We start from the raw sequence: 20473 nt of genomic DNA, 5'->3' as shown, positions 1-20473 counted from the left end.
ACGTTGCAAACGCGCCTCACAGAATACAGCAAGGCAGTTACATTTTTGGAATAAGCTTTGAAATAACCGATCGTTTCGAATGATAAGACCTTTATTCATCGTCTGGTGTCGTTTAAAGACATTTGAAGCTGCATCTGAAACTGTTATAACTGTCGTTTGGACCTTGGACTGTCTGGTTCCCATTGAAGTCCATTATATGGAGAAAAATCCTGGAATGTTTTCATCAAAAACCTAAATTTCTTTTCGACTGAGGAAAGAAAGACATGGACATCTTGGATGACATGGGGGTGAGTAAATTATCAGCAAAAGTTTTTTCAAAAGTGAACTAATCCTTTAAATAGAGAGACATTTTCTGGGATGAGGGTCCTGCGTGCTGAAATTGAGAGACACTGCACTGTAAAGAAATATTTTTATGATTTGTAATCACATTTTTTTTCTTTTGTCAAATTAACTTAAATAATTTATGTAGTTCAGATAACATAATATTTTGAGTTTCCGATGATTAAATCAATCTTCATTGTATGATTAAATCTCCTTCATTGTATTAACTCAATTTTTCCAGTTCAATGAACTAAAAATTGTAAAAGTTAAACCAACAATATTTTTTTTTACAGTGTGCTTTAAGCGAATCACTCTTTATGTCCACTCATTTATTTCACTTAGCTTTTGGTTCTTCACTATTTATATATAAAGAAGTCCCTATTTTAGCGTGCTTGGAGTCATTCACAGAAGACACATTATTGCATCCCATCTCTGCAACTTTTCCTTTTTGCCTATGTTGACAAAGAAAATGAGCGTAAAGTTGGATGCTCTTGAGAGTCTAATTGTTTAAACAGCTTTTCTTTAGTTGTTATTCTCACATGGATACAAGATACGAGCTGTCCTCTGGGGTGTTGGGCATCCTGGACAACAGCAGGCTTCTCAATGCTAGCCAGCACCAGGCTAACAGCACTAGCTGTGGCCCAAAAACAACATGAGCTGTCAGAAAGGGTTATCACAGCCCAGTGAATCAGACGGGAGCAGGGGAGGGACAAGAGGAAGGAGGAGGGAGCCAGTGAGGGTGGATGGGTGGGAGTGTTACTGCGAGAGAGAAAGAGAGAGAGAGGATTCAGATGCCAGAGGAAGGGCCAGCGTACACCCCTCCACAACTGAAAGCACAAGGATCGTGTGCGTGTGTAGTGCATGCTTGCATTCGGAGTAACGGCGATGTTGGAGCACTCGTCTGAGCTGGGCTTTGTGCCGAGTGTGTGTGTGGACAGCATGCGATACTCGTCTACCGCGAACAGCGCTGTCTCCATGAGGAGCACAGAAGAACTGCTGCTGAGGTAACGCTGTCCCTGGACAGAACACAAAGGCATACATGCACACACACACACACACAGATCAGGGTATCTCCGAAAGGTTTGCCGCTCATAGCTGCAGGCATGCAGCGAGCCATTTCAGGAATGTTTTGTTGAGGGAAGCCTGCGGTTTTGTTGGCTTGGTTCGTTGACATGCCGATTGTAGGCCGTTTGAGCTGTGCTTGCATGCAGTTGTGTTTTTGTCAAATTGCGGGACCCCGTCTGTGCTGTACCGTCGGCACTCGTCTTGCCAACCGTAGAAATGCACAGCTTGCAACGTTCCCCTCTCTTATTTCTCATCCCCTACGGTTCGTTTGGAGTCTCTTTACAAACTGAAGAGTTGATACAGCTATTGGGAAGTATTTAGAGATAATGCAGAATAATGTGTGTGTGTGCAAGCGAAACAGTGTGATAGAAAGAGACATCAAATTCATTATAATAAAATTGTGCATGCAAATCACTGTCCTCCCTTATTGCACTTATTGCACGTACGAGCGGTCTTAATCCGTAATAAATCACCTCAGTATCTATGCCTACATTTAAGTGTGCAGAAACACTTGCGAGGACCTAAATTCTGAGTTTGTTTGGATGCAATAATCGCATTAAACAAAGAGAGGGATGAGCAGGACGGGTTAAGCCCCGTCCCGCCACTAGAAAGATGTCTGCTTTTGTTTGCACGCCTCTCTGACGATTGGATTTAAAAGGGTGGGGGGGGAGTCTGTGGAGAGATGGAAGGAGGGTAGCGCTGAAAGCATTCTCAACAATGGGACGCCCCAACAATGAGGCTGTCACTCACTTTCTACCTCTCTTCTCATCTCTGTCTCTGGCCATTTTTTAAAACCGGAGAAGGGTGCTAATCGGGCCGTGTCGGGTTGGTTTTTATCCCAGGGTTATGGGCAGTTAATAACGCAGGCTTTTAATGTGCGGAGTGTAATGGGGTGTGAGGGCATTAGTTGGGCCAGAGAGGCGGCCATGTTGGTTTAAAGAGTAGATTTATGGCCTTTTACTCATTCATTGTACTTGTGCTCAATGGCTTTTAAAATAGCCCCCAAGGAACATGAATCTCTCCAATGACTGTGGGCAGGTCTTCTTGTAACACACACACACACACATACCTTGGCTATAACTCAACCTCCTCCAATAAAGAAATGTCAAATGTAAGCGTGCCATAAACATCACACACAAGCATTCTCATTAGAGAACCACGAAAATTTCTAATATTAACAAATGTACCCCAAGGCGACTGGGACTGAATCTACGGACTTGAGAACGTTTATCGTTATTTGACGCAAAAATGATTTATGGAGCTACACGAAGGGCCACGTTCAAGGGAAAACCATACATGCTGGGACTGTAAAAGAAGCTATTGCGTATGCCTCTGGCGGTTGATGTAATGCTTCGTCCGCTGAGGACTCGCATCGATTTATGCCGTTGAGTTTCAACTTCAATCCGTATGATGCCGAATGTACTGTAATGGTGTCTAGAAATCCAATGACTTTATTTACTATTGAGTATTGTGTAATATTACTGATTTTGAACGTATATGAAACGTTTCTTTTATGCTGTTTATGTTTCGAAACGATGGTCTGCCTACCTAGACTTTCGATTATGGACGTCAGAGTCTCAAAACCTGATGAACGGCCAGCCCAGACATCATGTTTGGACAAAAACCTGAAGAGCTGCCTGCTTAGACAGCATTTTTAGTTTAAATTTATGATGTGGAGTAGACAGGCAGCTCGCTGGATTATCAAGTGCAGCTTGTATGAGTGTGACTTTAGCGGACAAAGCTATAAATGATGTGTTTCGTACAGGATATTTAAGGGTTAAGCTATTATGGATAACACCAGGACTGTCATAAAGGCTTCCACTTTCTTCCTAAAACCACTCGTGCAGCACTGCCGACTTTCCGCTACAACCATTGGAGTTTGTACTCTGCAATTAGTGGCTTGGAAAGCCTTTCATTATGGTAAAAACAAGGCGATGGCGGTTGTGTCTGTGTGTGTCTGTGGCAAGTGTGCATTCTGGGATATGTGCGCGAGCGTGTTGCAGAAATGGGTGGTTTTGTGTTATAGGAGAATGACCTGTCCCTAGGTGCCCAGCGTCGAGCTGTGGCTCAGCGAAGCTGCGCGAGTTTCAAATGAAAATAAATGAGAAGCAGTGACCGGCGCTCTCAGGGTCCCGCTTTAATGAGGGAAACGGGGGGAGAGATGTTGAAACAAAGGAACGGGGGGGAGATGGATAGAGAAAGGAACGGAGCAAAAGGCTCTTTAATGAATGTAGGACTTGGAGAGAAATGGCAACTTTATTTAAACTCCAATTTTGCAACACAAGACATGTTCAATTAAACCAGTAAGGTTCACTGCACTGGGCAACAATCACTCCGAGGTTGGCATTCTGGGAGAGTGGGAAGCAGAAACGGGCCTTTAGTTTGAATGTTGGAGTGTTTTATGATTTAGGAGACAGATTTAGTTCTGGATCAATACGACAGAAATGTATATTAGGGGAGTCTGATGGAATACGATATGCTGTTGATATCATGTGATAGCATTGCTGCTGGTTGCCATGGTGATAATGCAAACAACTGAGGTCGAGTTAATGTAGAAGATTTACCAGGCTAGTGATCCCAGATTAGAGTGATAGGCTTACATGCACTCTCTAGCAAACCACAATACTCAAGTGGATGATAGTTACAGTCAAATGTGTCATTTAACCACGTGTGTTGTTATTCTGATTGGTAGCCTAGTTGGAAACATGTTGACAGTTCAAATGGTTGACTTCAGATTCTCACCATAATATTGTACCAATGCAAAGACCATTGAACCGTATATTGCAATGCAGAATCTAAAACTTGCCAAAATGAATATCATTATTCATTGATAATCTTTATATGATAACCGTTGCACCCAAATCATTGAGACACTGAGTTAAACTCGATAAATTCATAAACAATTAATTCAGACATGTTTTGTGAACCGAATCAAGCCTTAAGCCATCTTAACATGCAATATCTCTGACAGAACAGTCGCACAGAACTTTCAAATTGGTCGTGAAGTAGCCTTTACCCTTCACTTGTAAATGTGAAAATCCCAAGAAAAGCATATTAGGATTTCCAAGTCTAATCAATGTGATTATTATGTAAAGGGATTATTTTGGACAATTTTAATGGAATAGTGGTAATTCTCACTTTGTCCTTTTAATTAGAATTATTTGCATCTGGTCTAGAACACACTGTTCCTATGATATGAACAAATTCATTAGGTCATGTGCATCTATGTGTGGATCTGATATGACTTGAGGCAAAATATCTATAGTATGAATTTGACCGTAACTGAGAGTATGCGTACGTATGTGGGTGCTCTCACCCAAATGAGCACGCTCACTGCTTTACATAATCCATGAGTTAATTAAATATTCATGAGGCAAAACAGACTCTTCTGACATACCGCTGACAGCCATTATGTCAAATACATGCATGGCTAAAATGCTAGGGCTGACGTATATATTGTGCAGCAAATGCATCAGAAGGTAGAGATTTGGTTATCGCAATATATCTAAATTTCTGTCACTAAGCAGGACTGAAGGATAGATGTTTATGGTTGTCAAGACCGACCGACCGACATGCGATGTGCATATACTGGATATAAATATCGCTCATCCAATTATGAACTATATGTTCGTTTTTAACTACCGAGTTGATAATGTGATCGAAACATCAAAATGCAATTTGGTAAAAGTGTTTTGAGGTCGTAACATACTGTAGTATTGTGCAAGGGACCATGCTCCTATAATCATAAGTTGAAAAAGTAGTTGTTGCCTGTAGTTCTCTTTTCAGTGAATTGGATTTAAAGGTACATTTCTGCCAGAGGCACGTTTTTACAATCGGGCTATGCTGACTTGTGCCGGTTTGAGTCTTTTGTTTTTTAGAGGTGCTGTAAGGGATGTCAGCAGTTCCTAGGCTTAGTCGTTCCAATCTAAAAAGTCCACCCTTCAAAAATACAGTTGAAACCAGTGATGGAGAAGGAGCGCATTTGTCATTTTAAGTTGCTCGCAAGAACCTCCCTTTGTGGCTCCTATGCTTCCTCGGTTTTCTTAAGACCTCCCCTAATACATCCCGCCCTATATCTGCCATCTTTAGCGTGTTCTCCTTCGCTTTATCCTCCATCTAACTACCTTCCCTGCCCCCAACTCTTTCTTATTCTCTCTCTCTCACTCTCTCACACTCTCGCTGTGCGGTTTGAACTCCTGGTGTACTATTTTTGTCTCCGTGTATTGCAGCCTGCCGGGCTTGCCTTTCTCTCCCTCTCTCTTTCTCTCTTGTCTCCTTGCTCTCCTCCTACATGGTCAATCAATACGTGTTATAGGCCAGCTGGGTCCAGACCCATGGGGGAGAGGCATACAGAAAGAGAGAAAGAGAGAGAAGGTGTGAGACCGAGAGAGAGAGAGACAAAGAACAAGGACCCCAAGAAAATCAGGCTGAAGGGGGGCGCAGCCAGAGAGCTCAGCCCTGCATTCGCTGAAGGTTATCAATATAATGCACCAGATTACCTATACAATATTTCAACCATCATATACAGTATGTGAAGCTACGTGTGTCTAAAGATTCACAGATTTAGCTAAATCATCAGACAGCGGCTGCCTGAAAGGAAAGGAGAATAAGAATGGTGTAGAAGCCCCTAAACCTTGTTGTATGCCCATAATTGACATTACCTGTAAACATATCCCTCAAATCTGATTGGTTGATTGGAATGTTGTTCCAGGATCGACAGTTGGTCCAGGAATATGTTCTACTTAACGTTCACCATATAGTTTCACCTTACTCCAGCAGGAACAATCCAGGTTATTCATATTGCACCTTTATGTGTGTTCGCAATGGTCTACTGTCATTAAAATAACCGCTGGCAACTCTCTACTCACAGTAATGCGAGACAACGGTAGTGCAGTAAACAGGTTGACGGCAAGAAAAAAATATTCAGGCTATAACCCTGAAACCCCTGTAGAGGAGGGGAGAAACGGAAGACCAAACAATGACGATAACAAAAACCCTAGAAAGAGGTAAAAACGTAACAATAACAATCATAGGAGGAAGAACAGAGACACCTTTGACCTGAGAGTGTGAGAGAGAGAGAGAGAGAGCGCGACAGCGAGAAAGAAAGAAACCCAAATGAAAGACGTCTTGTGGCTAAATTCCATTATCTTCTGCAAGAGAGAATTATATCAGCCCTTAAGTGCTTTCATCAGACTTCTTAACCCCAAGAGAAGGACAGAGAAGAGGAAGCCGGAAAGATTGAAGGATGTTCAGGGAGCGACATGAAGGTCTGTGGTGTGAGTTAATGTTCCGGGCTGCTAAAGCCGCCTAATACCACACGTAAATTGTCCCTACACCCTGCCAGATATCAGTAAAATGGATGTCCTGAGAAATCTCCACATTTTCCATGTAAAGTGTGCCAGAGCTTGATACCGAACTGTTCAGTGTTTTTCCACAGCAGAAAAGTCAGTTGTGGAGTGGACACATTGACTCTGCGTTTGCCCCTAAAACCTGCTGGGTTTGAGGTCCTTAACTTGTAAGGCTTGTAAACAAGGTTATACTATATTTCACGGTATCACTGTAATTACACATTTCATTACTGAGTAATATTAACTGCATGTACTTACTGTAGTGTTAGGATTAGGGTTTGGTTTAGCTGCATGCAATTATCTATAATTCATAGTTATTACTACATGTAACAACAATGACGCTGTAACCCACAACAATAAATAAAGTTACCGTAAACCGTGCATGTTTTGTGGGCTGGTTATCTATTGTAGTTACACTGTAGAAACATATTTTCATGATTTGCTATCACATTCAAATTGAAAATTGCTTTATTGGCATAATACAGTATGCTATATCACACTGTAAAAAAATATTGTTGGTTTAACTTAAAAAATTAAGTAACCTGGTTGCCTTAAAATTTTAAGTTGATTGAACTGGAAAAAGTGAGTTAATACAATGAAGGAGATTGATTTGATCATCAGAAACTCAAAATAATATGTTATCTGAACTAAATAAATGATTTAAGTTGATTTGACAAAAGAAAAATGTTGTGATAAATCTTTTATCTCCTTCATTGAAATAACTCGTTTTTTTATTTTTTATTTCAATGAACTTAAAATTTTAAGAAAACCAAGTAACTTACTTTAAGTTAAACCAACAATGTTTTAATTCTCAAGTCAATTCAGGAGTTTAATGGAAAAAGAAGGCTTGAACTGTATTGAAATGTACCTTTTTTAAGCAGAAATGTGTTTTATAAATGTTTATTTTGCATGCCACAAAATTGCAAGGAAGATGTTTGTATTCTTTGACAGCATTGTGTTTGCAGCCTTTCATTCATGTTCACCCCTATTCCTGTCCTAGGCTTTGGGTTTACTGTTGAATTTCTCTCCAAATAGAAGCCCATTTAGTGAATTTATCATCTTCATAACATGCGTAACAGCAATGCCGAGCATTCGTAAATTGCTTCTTTATTGCACAATCCATTATGTAATGTATATTTGCTCAAGGTAGTATTTATCGCACTGTGTGAGAACAGCGGAATGTTTATAAACCTGTCCAGAACTCACAATGTAACACACACATACACACACCAAAATGTATTTTGCTTTGTATGTAATTGATGCACATTGATATTTTAGGTCAGTGAGAAGTATTATTGTGTGATTATGGTTTTCAGGCCTGTATACATTGATTTGAATTATTGTATGTTACCTACTTTATTCATTTTGAATTTTATGAGTCACCTCTGCTTAACCGTCCAAGCTGGAGGCGGCATTCACAAGTGTTTCTTAGGAGAAAAGATGAACCCACCGGCTTGCGTATTATAATAATTTGTGTAAAATCGTTACAGAAATCGTAGCCTATATCTAAACTGTCTCGAAGGATCTGGCTCTAGGGTTAGTTTCGTCTTCTGTTTTCGCATGAATGTTACAGTGAGAAGGAAATATTGATCGTGCATCCTTGCATGCACAAACACCACTCTTGAACACATGCAAATACTAGCACTTTGTTTGGCTACAGGTCATAACAGAGCACAACACGTGTTTTGTTTTTCACAATTTGCTGAATCTATTTTCCTCTGGTATAATTTGGCCATTTGTTGCTGGTTATGGCACTTAAATTCTGTGCAACTGCCTTTTAATGACAGCTGAAATCCTTCATTGCACTTGGTCTTTAAGGACAGGCATGGCCCATTATGGCTTTTTGTTTTGTTCCGAAGCTTTTGGCTGTAATATGTTGTTATGGACAATTTGAAAGCATAAACTGCAAGGCAAGGCACTTTTTTAATGGTTGCTAATTTAGGCCGCATATCGTCTTATTTTATGTAGTCATGTTCCACAGAATTCGAGGCACAACATCCTCTTCTTCCCCATGCATCATTTGTGTGTATATATACGCATTAAGCGTGAGTGTTTCCCATGACCTAGTTCCTGCACGTGCTCTCTAGAGCTGCGGCTCGAGACCCCCTTCCCCTGGGGGCATGCAAGGGGAAAACAAAAAAGAAAATGTGCTCTTTTTTTTTACGCATGAAAGGATGAGCACTGTAAAATGGGGATGTGCCTCGAATTGAATTCTTCGTTCGATGCAGTAAATATTCGCATGCAATAAATCTTCAATATATGAAGAAGGGGCATTTATTATCTCTTAATCTAAATTTAGTCAGTCTATATGTCTTAGTTTTGACCCAAAGATGAGAAATACTGGGTTGTTTGTTTCATCTGTGGAACACAAAAGAGGACAGAGCTATTTTGTGATGGCTACAATGAAAGTGAAATGGGAGTGGAGGTGTTGAACTTTAAAGTTTAAATTTTATTGGCCTATTGTGAAAAGCAATGCTTTCAGCAAATTCATATGGACCAGTTTCCTGTTTTTGGTCCATTTTGGACCTTGACAGCTTCAGTCCCCATCTTATTGTATGTATGGATAGGAGCTGCGTGAACATTCTTCAGAATATCTGTTTTTTTTGTGTTCCCTTTAATGAAAGGAGAGAGATAGCCTACTTCCATTAATTATTTCATAGAACAGGCCGGTTGATATGGCTCAGAGATGCATTGGTTAAAAACTCGCTGCAGCAGCGCGAGCAGCCACGCCTCTCCGCTCCCGGTGCTTGACGCTCCGGAACGATAGTTGTCTGAAAGGGGATTTTTTGTTTTGTTGTTAAAGGGATTGTTGAGGAAAAACAGTCTAATGGGTGAGAGGAAAAGAATGTGACAAGTGCAGTTAGTGTGTGTGTGTGTGTGCCCAGCAGTGCCGCTCGCGCTGCTGCACCTGTCCCTCTCTGTCTCGCGCGCCCAAACTCGGCAGGCAGGCTCGCGCGGAGGGCGGGCGTTATCCAGTCCGCGGCGCACAACACGGTCAGCCTGAACATGACTTCGTCCTACAATCTGGATTTTCTACCCGAGATGATGGTGGAGGGACGATTGTTGAGCGCCGGAGAGAGGATGTAAGCGTTTAGCTGTTTATCTCTTTGCTTCCTCAGCTGTCTTGTGTCATCTCGTTCGGCGCGAGCGTGTTGACAAATAGGGCACGCGGTAGTGTGTTTGCGCCTCGCCTCGCGCTGTGTTATCAGCCATCAGATAACGGGGCTGATGGTGCTAATGTTGTTTTTTTGCTTTTAACTGCATTCATTGTGCCAGTGCTCAAACGCATCGGATAAATAAACACATTGGGTTGAGTGCTCCGTAATCGGACAGTCCGAATCAGAGTTTTGTTATGTTACGTAGACTGTCTGATCTGCACGACTGCACTGCATGAGTGAAATTGTAGCAATTTATATTAAGTGTAACTCCTTGCGAGAATATGTGGTCATATGTAACGGTCCACTGATATCACATCTGATTTTTAGAATAGCGCATGCTTTGGCTAAAGAACTTGGGTTACTTTGATACTCGGTGAACTGAGCATTTGTGGCTTTCTGGTGAATAGGACAAATTCTGTTGATTTGCATGGTTATTTAAGGCTCATTCATATTTTATCAACATCAACATTAGGCTACTGAAACGCATGTTGCACGTGCACGCGCACCCACAATGGATTTGATGTTGTTGTGTGATAGCCTATGGGGTTCAAAAGTAGGCTATGAGAACATTAACCCTCCGCTGACTGGTGTGTCCAAGACATTTTTAACCATTCAGCGTGTGACGTTACATCCAAACCCTTCGACACTGTCCCAACCACTGACCAAAAAAAATAATAATAATAATAAAATACTGACAACGGCAAGAGCCATATTCTATTCTAATGGACGGATGCATCTTTTATCTGATATTATCAGATATGTAATTTTAGTTGAAAATCTATTCTAGGCCTATTCATTGTTTTCAAAAGGAAACATTTGTATCCTAGTTTTACCGCCTTCATAATTTTAAAATAGGCTACTTCACGCACCAGAGCGTTAAATAGCAGAATAATTGCTTTAAATTGAACGCATATGATCCGCAGCGCAGTGTCAGCTCGTGCATGAGCAAGAGACATGTGACTGAAATGGCTCGAGCTCAGTGTTGAAAACATGCGCCGCTCCGTCTCTGTTTTTAAACCATCGGAATGCGCAATGACTGACTCCCCTTCTATCCCCCCTCTCTATCTGGGTTGTTTCAAATTTGATTTGTTACGTGGCATGTGTTGCAGAAATCAGTTTAGAGCGCGCACAGGACACCTAATTCACTTAAAGTGCAGTGTTGCGGGGCGCGAGGGATAGTTTGATGCAGCGCGAGCTGTTCACAGACGCTGCCGCTGTCCCACTTACGTCCGCTCGCCTTTAACTTCTAACGGTTGATGAGTGCTTGTTTTGTGGTGAGAATTTCACCGCGTTCCCTCCTTATCTCTCCTTTTTACCCCACATTTTCTTCCCTATTCACATCTGCCAGCTATTTAGAGTTGATGTAGTGTGTGGCAGTCTGTTATTTGTTATATCTTTCGGAGGAAAAAATTGGAGACAGAACCGAACGTACTCTGAGTTCGCCGAGTTAGAAACAAATGCCCTCAAAATTACAAATAGTTCGTGAAGAGACTAAATAATGACTTCACTCTCCTTTAAATATACCAAAATATGTAGGCTACTTTGGAGTTTGGGGTGGGGTTATTTTATTGTAATTATCTTAATTTAAAGGCAATATGAAACCAATATTGATGATCCATTTACTTTTTTAACATAACCTTTTCAAGTAACCTGGTTGCCTTAAAATTTTAAGCTGATTGAACTGGAAAAAGTGAGTTAATACAATGAAGGAGATTAATTTAATCATCAGAAACTAAAAATGATAAGTTATCTCAACTAAATTAATTATTTAAGTTGATTTGACAAAAGAAAAAATGTTGTGATAACAAATATTGAAAAAACATTTGTACAGTCTTATTGTGAAATATTTCCTGTTCATTTAAAGGGAGGGAGTAATACGTTACCTTAACTGAACTGTGAGGGTTTCCAGCTAGCTCTGTTCAACAAAAGTAGCCCAATGCAATTTTCTCCATCTAAATTCTCTATTTGTACTAAAAAAAAAATCTGGTTTTAGACATAATTTATGACCAGTATTTTGTTTTGGTCTATCCTCTGCACTTCTGTGTTCATCAATATGTCAGAGGTCACTCTTCTGCTGGAACTCGACGCGTTACTAGTAGCCAGTGATTATTGACTAGTTAAAAACATGCATATTTTTCTTACAAAAACGCATCCCTTCACTTATTTTTAACCTCCTGAAGCCGTGTATGTATTATTTTATGATTGATGGATATGCTTTTTTGGGGCTTTAAGGTCAACCAGTCATTTAATTAATTGTATTTAATATAGCTGTGCTACCAGATCTCTTTTTCCTTCTGTTATGATGAAAAAAATGTGATGAGGGCCTTGTTATTTTTTCTAGTTATACCATGTGATTGATATCTAAATGTCTTTAAAAGTTTGTTGCGTCTCCTTTGAATTTTTCTCTTTGTGTGCAGGCGTTTCTGTTGTGTTCGGCTCCCAGTTTAATCTTTTGTATTCTTGCTGTCCCCGTATGCCTCTTTTCTCACATCAAGACTTGCAGGTGAATTCGCTGATAGGTGAGTTCACCATAAGCACGGACTAGCACTTCTGTGACAAGGTGTCGCTATCAGTCTCCCATTACACACACACGTAAAAAGATGGACGGGCAGCATCCAGCTGGCCCGTGTTGCGACGAGTGAATACTTGCTAATCTCTCTCTTCACTACGTGATAAGCCGCTCACCTCTCTGCCAGAGAAACATTACACACACAAGCACTCGAGTGAGAATATAAAACACCTGTCCCTTAAATCTCCAACTGCGCAGTTTACATTTCTGCCTGTCGTAAGCCACTTCAGCTGCCATCTTTGTTGTTGATTCTGGACTCTGGCTTTTTGTTTTGCAGAGAAGTGAAGTCATTTGACAGGCTAACTTAATTTTAGATCCAGCAGTCCTCCGGGACACAAAGAGGCTCTTATTGTGTGCGCGGGACGAGAGAGAGGGGCTGATCAGAGTTCCAGCGTTGGGTTCACTGAACTTGTTTTCCGTCCCAACGGAGGTTGTGTTGGAGGATCGGTGGGAGGGGATGTTGGCGATTTGGAGGAATATTCTTTTTCAAGTATGATGCAAATATGTATTTTTTTCACACATTTATTGCTGATGGATAACTCACCGCCACAACTTTATATTGCACAATAGCAATTTTATACCACACAATTGACTATTTATTATTTTAATCTTTATCTTACAATTGCTTTTTTTTTGTCAGAAACAGGCTTTTCCAAGAATGAAAAAGAAAATACACAAATAAGCAAAAAAAGAAGTCGGTCAAGTTAATGTAAATTATAATGTAGTTGGGGGTTTTTATGTGGGAAAATGACATGGATTGGATTTATAAAACTCTTATGTTGTTTGGCTAGTTTGAGTTTGTATTTTATTATTTGTATTATTTTTCATATACTTCAGCAGATAAACTTCCCTACAACTTTCCACAATAATGTTCACTGACACAAAAGGGAAGTCTGTACTCTTTGACCCATGACCTGTTTAAATGGTTCCTCGCACCTAAGGGAAGGAATACAGTAAAGAAAGAGGGACGGTAGAGAAGCCTCCAGTGCTTACAGAGAGCAGTTTCATTTCTGAAATTGCTGGAAGATAAAGGGATGATTAACGAGTGTGAGGAGCTGTGGCCACACAATCAGCCAACCTTAAAGTCATTATGTAATCAAAATTGACCCTGTTTACTTTCTTAATACACGTTCCTGGTCTTATTGTGCACGATTCACTGGTTTACATTTGTCTATATTAATAACTTCTTCCTTAAATGGCTGATGTCCCAGTCAAATCCACCTCAAAAGTGGATGCCATAGCATTTTTTAGACACGTAGTAGCACCTGCAGGAAGTGAATACGTGTGTTTACGATGAAAGGGTTTCACAGAGACTGACTTTTTCGAACTCAAGGCCAATGTTTTCCTTTCAGCACTATAAAGTTGCAATGTGTTTCAGAGTCAGATGTTCATTTGTATTGGCGAGAGGTACTACATCCCTCATGCCTGCATTTTGCCGGCCCATATGTGTGAAAGTGAAGGCTAAAGACATTATAGCCTTTGTCGTATCATCGAACCCCGTTGTCGGAGAAAGTGTTAACAGCAGTTTTAAAGGGATAGTTCACTTTGAAATTAATTTTTGATATGTTTTAGCTTACCTCAGGGGCATCCAAGATGTAGGTGTCTTGGTTTTCACAGCAGTTTCAATTTTGAGATTTTTAGATTTTTTAGATCAGATTCAGTCATATAATGGAGGTCTATGGTCACCACCTCAAAGAGCATGCATGCACAGAGAAGTCCAAATTAAACATGATTTAATGACTCGTAAATGTGAGTACACATTGATGGCCCAAGACACGAAATAAGCGGTTTGTGTGAGAAAACGAACAGTATTTATATCGTTTTTACCTCTTTTACAACATCCAAGTACTCTGAGGGCGCGGGCGCTTTGTGGTGGTGACCATAAACCTCCTTTCGTCATTTATTTTTATTGTTGGCATTGTATTATATTTTAATATTTGAATGATAGGGAGAATAAGAAAAATAAAACAATTTAAATATCAATCTGCATATGCAATGGACATTGGTTACGCTCATCTTAAGCAGTTCCTTTAAAGGTATACAAAGATATGAAGCGGAAACGATGCACAATGTGAACGTTTGTTGCGAATAAACAGTATTGATGGTTGTTGTCGCCATGGAAATGTTCAGATAAACATTTTGCCATACGCAAGTCTGTATATTAGAATCAGTTTGGATGCACAACCACTATTGTTAACTCTTTCCCTGCCAGCATTTTTCAAAAAAAGTAGCCAGCCACCGCTATAGCGTTTTTTTGATCATTTTCACAAAAAATGTCATGGCTCCCAGAATATTTTGTTGTATGAATATCTGAACATGTAATATATCCTAAGAAAGATGGGAACATCTGCTTTTAAAAGACAATATAATATTTTATTCCAGCTTCATGCATTCTTTTTTATCAACACTTAAATGTGGTTTCATAAAGAAAGCAATTTGTTTTGCGAAAAACTGAGAAAATCACATTTTTGTTAAAGAATACTTCTAGATGGGATTCAGAACGATGATCAAAACATAGATGAAGTAGATCAAGTCCATCAACACCCTCAAAGCTTCACAATCCTATAGCTCGTCCTTAGTTGACGTTTCATTCTGTAATATCGTTCTGTTTTGATTTAGCCTATATGCTTTTTAACGTTGATGATCGCGTTATTTTACAAATGCATACTTATATGATATCGCTTGTTTCTGCATCTTCCCCTCATAAGTTTTGATCAGGAGATTCAGTACTTTTTCAGAAAATGTGTCATAGCGCCCCCTACTGTATAACACTCAAAAAAATGGAAAGCTTGGAAATTTCCGTCAATTGTGTGAAACGTTTTCTCACAAATGACGGACATTTCCGTCAATGGCGAGAGTTAACAAAACTTGAAGTTGGGAAATGCATTCTCATCCCTCTTACATATATTTTATTGTATTTATTTTGCTATTCAATGCATGGTTATGTAGGCTAGTTGTATTTTATGATTTGCATTTTTACTTTGCTTTTTAAGACCTGATTAGAACAGATCTGCAGCCCACCAACACTTATTTAGAGGACTAATTATTTTGCCTATATTTGCTGTCTACCTTGTTGCTATACCTCATTTCTCTCGTTTACTCGGGGTCTTCATCTTAAGCACATTCCACAGTCTGATTTTACTGAGAGACTCAAGCATCACATCTCTCTTTCTGTGTATGGTCATGGATGTACTCGTGATGATGGCTTTCACTCGCTGAAAAGCTGACTACAGTCAAGGCAGAAGTGTTTGTCTAGAGTTCTTTGATGAACAACATTCTCCCCTGTGGCCTTGGAACCATAGAAATCTCTAGCTTACTAACACACTCTCTCTCACACACACACGAAATGGAAACAGACGTGTTTATTGGCTTTTCAAAAAAAGATTTTTTTTTTTTCAGTTGCTTTAGAGACCTGAAAGATTATATATATATTTTTTGGTCAGTTCAATCCCAGTCGTTCTGCAGAGTCAGTTCAAATCTCTGCTATTTGATCAAGTACTGTATTCTGCATTTTTGCTGTTATAAGCAGAAAGTTCAGACTTCGATATTGAAATATTATTTAATCACATGTATTAGAATTTTTTTATTAAAATATGTGTATAATTTATAATGTAACAATTTGGACATGCTTGTGTGCACTTATTTCTCTTGCATTGGAACGTTCTTTTGTTTTTTTTCCTCTTGATTGTTCTCTTTCCCAATACCCCCCCCCCCCTCCTCTTTCTCGCTGTTAGTGATGAGAGATCCCTGTCCAATATTTATTCACTCCATCTGCATGGCTGCATTTGCCAGAGTCAAGGCTTACCTCAATGAGTCTCCACGGACCTTTTCCCTCTATCTTTCCCTGCCTTTCCCTCTCGTTCTTTTTCTTGCTGCACTCCGCCGCTTCATTCCCTTTGTCTTTTTCTATCCTCACTTACTTTCTAACGTTCCATAATGTCTGCATCCTCTCTCTGCTTCCTTTCATACCCATGTTGTCATGTCTTCTCTCTCTCTCTCGTGCTCTGTGTTTTGCTCTATCTCTCTCTCCAATGTTTTACTTGTTTGATTGGGCTCTTCAGAAGGAGAGCTCATTATTTGCAGCTAGAGGGAGCGGAATGGGGGATTATGGGAAACATTTGAGGACTTACTTCTGCTGCCTGTTTAAAAGGCAGCCATCACTGCGCTAAAAGTCACACAAATACATTTACGCACACACACAGACAAGCACTCAACAACCTGGAAGCCCTTCCAGCTCGACTCTTGTGTTCTAACACACTAATCCACGCCTCACACCTGTGTGTTAATGTGCGTGGGTTTGTTGGTGTCCAATCCCTGTATGTGAATATTTCCTGTTTCTCAGCAATAGTATGCTAATAGCTTAGACGGCACACCCAGATGGAAGACAAGAACTTCAATCTGAATGGCTGCCTTTACACAGGTTTATGAATTCAGAAATTTTGGGCATTGTTCAGCATCTGTCGGCCATTTTTTTCACAGTCTTTTCTCCACTGTTGGCAGTAGTTGTACCAATGGCTTTTCGGCCGATTGAGGATGTTAAATGAGATCACTCTGATTGGCTGTTCAGCTTATCAGAGCAGTAACCTGGGAAAACCCAGACAAATTCCGGCAAGTTTAGATTTGCTTTGAAAGTTTGTCTGGCTAAGAACTCATTCAAGCCCATTTCCAATCCGTCAAAATTGCGGAACCAATCAGAAACGTTGGGGCGGGCTTTACACGATGACGTCAGCGCTGGGATTTTGAAGCAGATTTAATAGCCTACATTACAAAGATGGATGCCGCAGTCGAACATCACTCGTTCAAATCGGCTATCGCGTCTGTTTTAAGCGATTTTGAACGTTTTCTTTTTGTTAAAAACCAAGCAAAGTACAACACTCGGAGATGTTTCTCCGCCGGCCGCCGCTCTGCATACGTCATCTCCTGATTGGTTTTAGGTCTATACCCGCGACGCCCCTCTGGAAATGATTTGTCTCTGACGCTTTGCCAGACATAACTCAGTTACAACTGAGAATGGTCTGGTTTTAACCAGGCTAGCAGAGCAGTGTACAACAAAGTAGAATGGAATTGGCAAAAGCAAGCAAACCCATGCAGCTTTGTTTTTATGATTTGTATATTTACAGTCCTATCTCTTCTGGTGAACGGTGAATACAGACTAGTGCCATCTACTGGTGTGGAGAATGTTTCCTGTTATTCCGGGACATTGAACATACTAGTTGGCTGCAGTCTTTGTTGTGTTCAAGCTCAACCTTTTTGGGTCTGGGCACAGACTACCACAGTCTGCTTTTGTCTCCTCTGGTTCTGTGATGTCGGATTAGTATGTCTGGGCTTTTAGTTGGAATGATTCAAACTGGAGTATTTTTGGACAATTTGTAAGTACCTACTTATATGAGTCACTTGTTTGTGAATTAGGCTACACTGGTTGCTGCGCAACATGACAAAAGAGCTGTACGTTTGAGATTTCCCTGTAGTTTAGGATACCTAGCAACACACTGCATAAAACTGGGGTTTCCAATCCTGCTCCGGGAGGGCCAATGTCTTGAAGAGTTTAGATCCAACCTGCTTCAACACACCTGCCTCTAGTGATCCTAAAGACCTTGATTAGCTGGTTCAGGTGTTTAATTGGGGCTGGAGCAGGAAAGTGGCCCACAAGGTGCAGGATTAGACACCCTAGGCATGAATTGAAAGATATGGTGTGCAAGTAACATTAAAGAGTGTGGTTAGTCACTTTGAATGTCAATCAGTAGGCCTATTTCAGTGCCTGGCTAGAATAAGTCTGGTAGCTGAATTCCGAGAGTGGCCGTGTGAGACTTCTATGCTAATGAAGCTCAATATTCATGAATCGTTTTTTCAAGTCCCATCACTGGGACCTTCAGCACGCCTTTGCACTTCCCCATAACCACATCGGGCCATCAACCTTGGCTTCCGCAAAGCCGCCCGAACCCTTCAGCCAGCCTCCCAGTTGGGCAAACAGCCCCGCGGGGCTCCGTGGCAGGAGATGCCATGGGCACAGCAGCAGATCTCTGAGCTGGCATAGGAGACAGACCTCATCTCTTTTCGGACAGTTACGGTACTGACGCCTCTCCAAAACTCAACCAAGTGTAGCAGTGTATGACACGGATCCCACCTTGCGCTCGCCTCTCTCTGTTTCTCTTACCCTGAAGAAACTAGGCCACTGCATACGAAGAGACTTTTGGGAGAGCGCTGTCACGGCCAACCTTGACTCTGACCGGAACATACGTTCTGATGTGAAGGAGAAAAAAATACAAGATCCACAGAAGTGTTCACGCCTGCATTTCTTCCCTTTTGCTCCCGTTCTCTCATCAAACAGATGGGTTATATAAGAATGCTGGAGTGTTTGCTTTGGGGACTTATGATAGAGTAATGAGAGAAAGATAAATGTGCGTGTTATACCGGGTTATACAATTTGGTGTGTGTGTGGAGGTTCAGTTAAAGTTTGTGCAAGTAGGCCTGACTGTTTTATTGCAACGCTTGATCTACTGCGAGCTCGCAGGCCTCGCTATGCTGTTAAGGGCAAAATGGAGTGTTTCTGTCTGTGCCTACCCTCAGGCTGTGTCTGAGTGAATGTGTGTTCACTATATACCGCTGCCCTCTGAAAACAGACTCGCTGGGTATGTCCTGAATGGTGTTCTACCATACTACCCCGGCTGCTTTTGCAGTATGCATGCAATATGCATTTGCTGAAAAGTCCAGATATGACAGCACTCTCTGTGGAATACTATACTAGTATTTCACAATGCATTGCGCTTGACTTAACCTTCCATTTGGATGGCATCCATATGGAGAATTTGGTAATGAATTAAATTGCATTAATGTTAGCAAGGAGTGGGCAATACACGATATGTTATGATATGCTTATTGTGATTGATATGACTACTTATCAAAAAAGTATATTTCAATGAATTTAATATCTGATGAAGTTGTTATATAATGCGAGCTTTTTTTGTTTGTATTTGAGAAGCTATTTCAAATCAGACAAACCAGCACAATTGTTTTAAAATTTAGTTCTGTGAACGTTAGTTTTTGGTTCCCAGAACGTTCCTTGAACTTTCCCTTAAGGTTAAGGGAACATTCCCAGAACATTCTCCTTATGTTATAAAAATGCAACCTAAAAATAACGTGTCTTGTTTGGTTCCCAAAAAAATAAAAAATAACCTCATGGGACCATTCGGGAACGTTCTGTGTTTGCTGGGTTGCATATAAATGGCTCTTTTTAAATGCTTTAACTATACTTTGTTCAATGAACAACCATACCAAGCTTGTTTAATTTTCACACTCTTGCTTAAGTTAATTTCCACACAGACATCGCTGAAATTAATGATGACATACAGTGCAGTAAGGGAGTCAAGATGTTGATTCTTATTGATCTAGTGAGTTGGAAGGATTCAGTGAAGGATTTATTAGATTCACATTAGTCTGCGAGTTCGATTTTTGTCTCATTATTTGATCCGGCTGCCCAAATTTAAGACAATTTTACACAATTTTAGGAAATAAAGCATGTATTTAACAGTACTTTAGATTTTACTGTGTCCTTAACAAGAGAGAAAGAGTACAAGAAGAATAACAGATTTTTCAGAATCTGCATAATCAACACGGCCAAACTGGCAATTTGGTTTGTACCCCATTTATTTCTTTTGTCATTTGTCTTTCCAATTTTAGGATAATGATGTAAGTAAGAGACTTAAACACACACACACAGCTGAATAATAGCACTGCATTCACATTTAAATGGAGGATTCCTCATTGTTCTGCTACGCTTGCCACTGATTGGCTGAGGTCACCATGTGTGTCTGCTTAACCAATCAGCGTGCGGCATTCATTCTTCCTTGTGATCCACGCCCATGAACAGAGACTCAAATTGATGTGTATAAAGGGGATCGTACGCACGGGAAAAGCTGAGGCAGTCTCACTTGGACGCGAGTGAGTGAGATTACATGGCTAACATCTGCTGGTGGTTAGGGCTGAAGTTGATTATGTAATGCGCACAGGGATTG

At 40.5% G+C, this 20473-nt stretch overlaps 1 protein-coding gene across 35 annotated transcripts in view; it reads left to right on the top strand.

Annotated features, from left to right (window-relative positions):
• The window catches only part of celf2 (cugbp, Elav-like family member 2), a 163465-nt gene that overhangs the window by 60745 nt on the left and 82247 nt on the right, over positions 1–20473 (top strand). For 24 of the 35 annotated variants that reach the window (XM_039668594.2, XM_089126712.1, XM_039668590.2 and 21 more), the window contains exon 1: positions 1056–1325. The exons of 4 other annotated variants lie outside the window; for them this stretch is intronic. In XM_039668594.2, coding sequence (XP_039524528.1) covers positions 1183–1325 — 143 coding nt within the window. In that variant the 5' untranslated portion in view covers positions 1056–1182. Of the gene's footprint in view, positions 1–1055; positions 1326–9506; positions 9818–20473 lie in introns of those variants that run through there. 7 more of the 35 variants (XM_039668585.2, XM_039668593.2, XM_039668587.2 and 4 more) reach the window with 6 other exon arrangements.

Source organism: Pimephales promelas, chromosome 24 (assembly GCF_988280905.1).
Source record: "Pimephales promelas chromosome 24, fPimPro1.hap1.1, whole genome shotgun sequence".
NCBI classification, from domain to species: Eukaryota; Metazoa; Chordata; class Actinopteri; order Cypriniformes; family Leuciscidae; genus Pimephales; species Pimephales promelas.
This window is presented reverse-complemented; position numbering and strand designations above follow the sequence as displayed.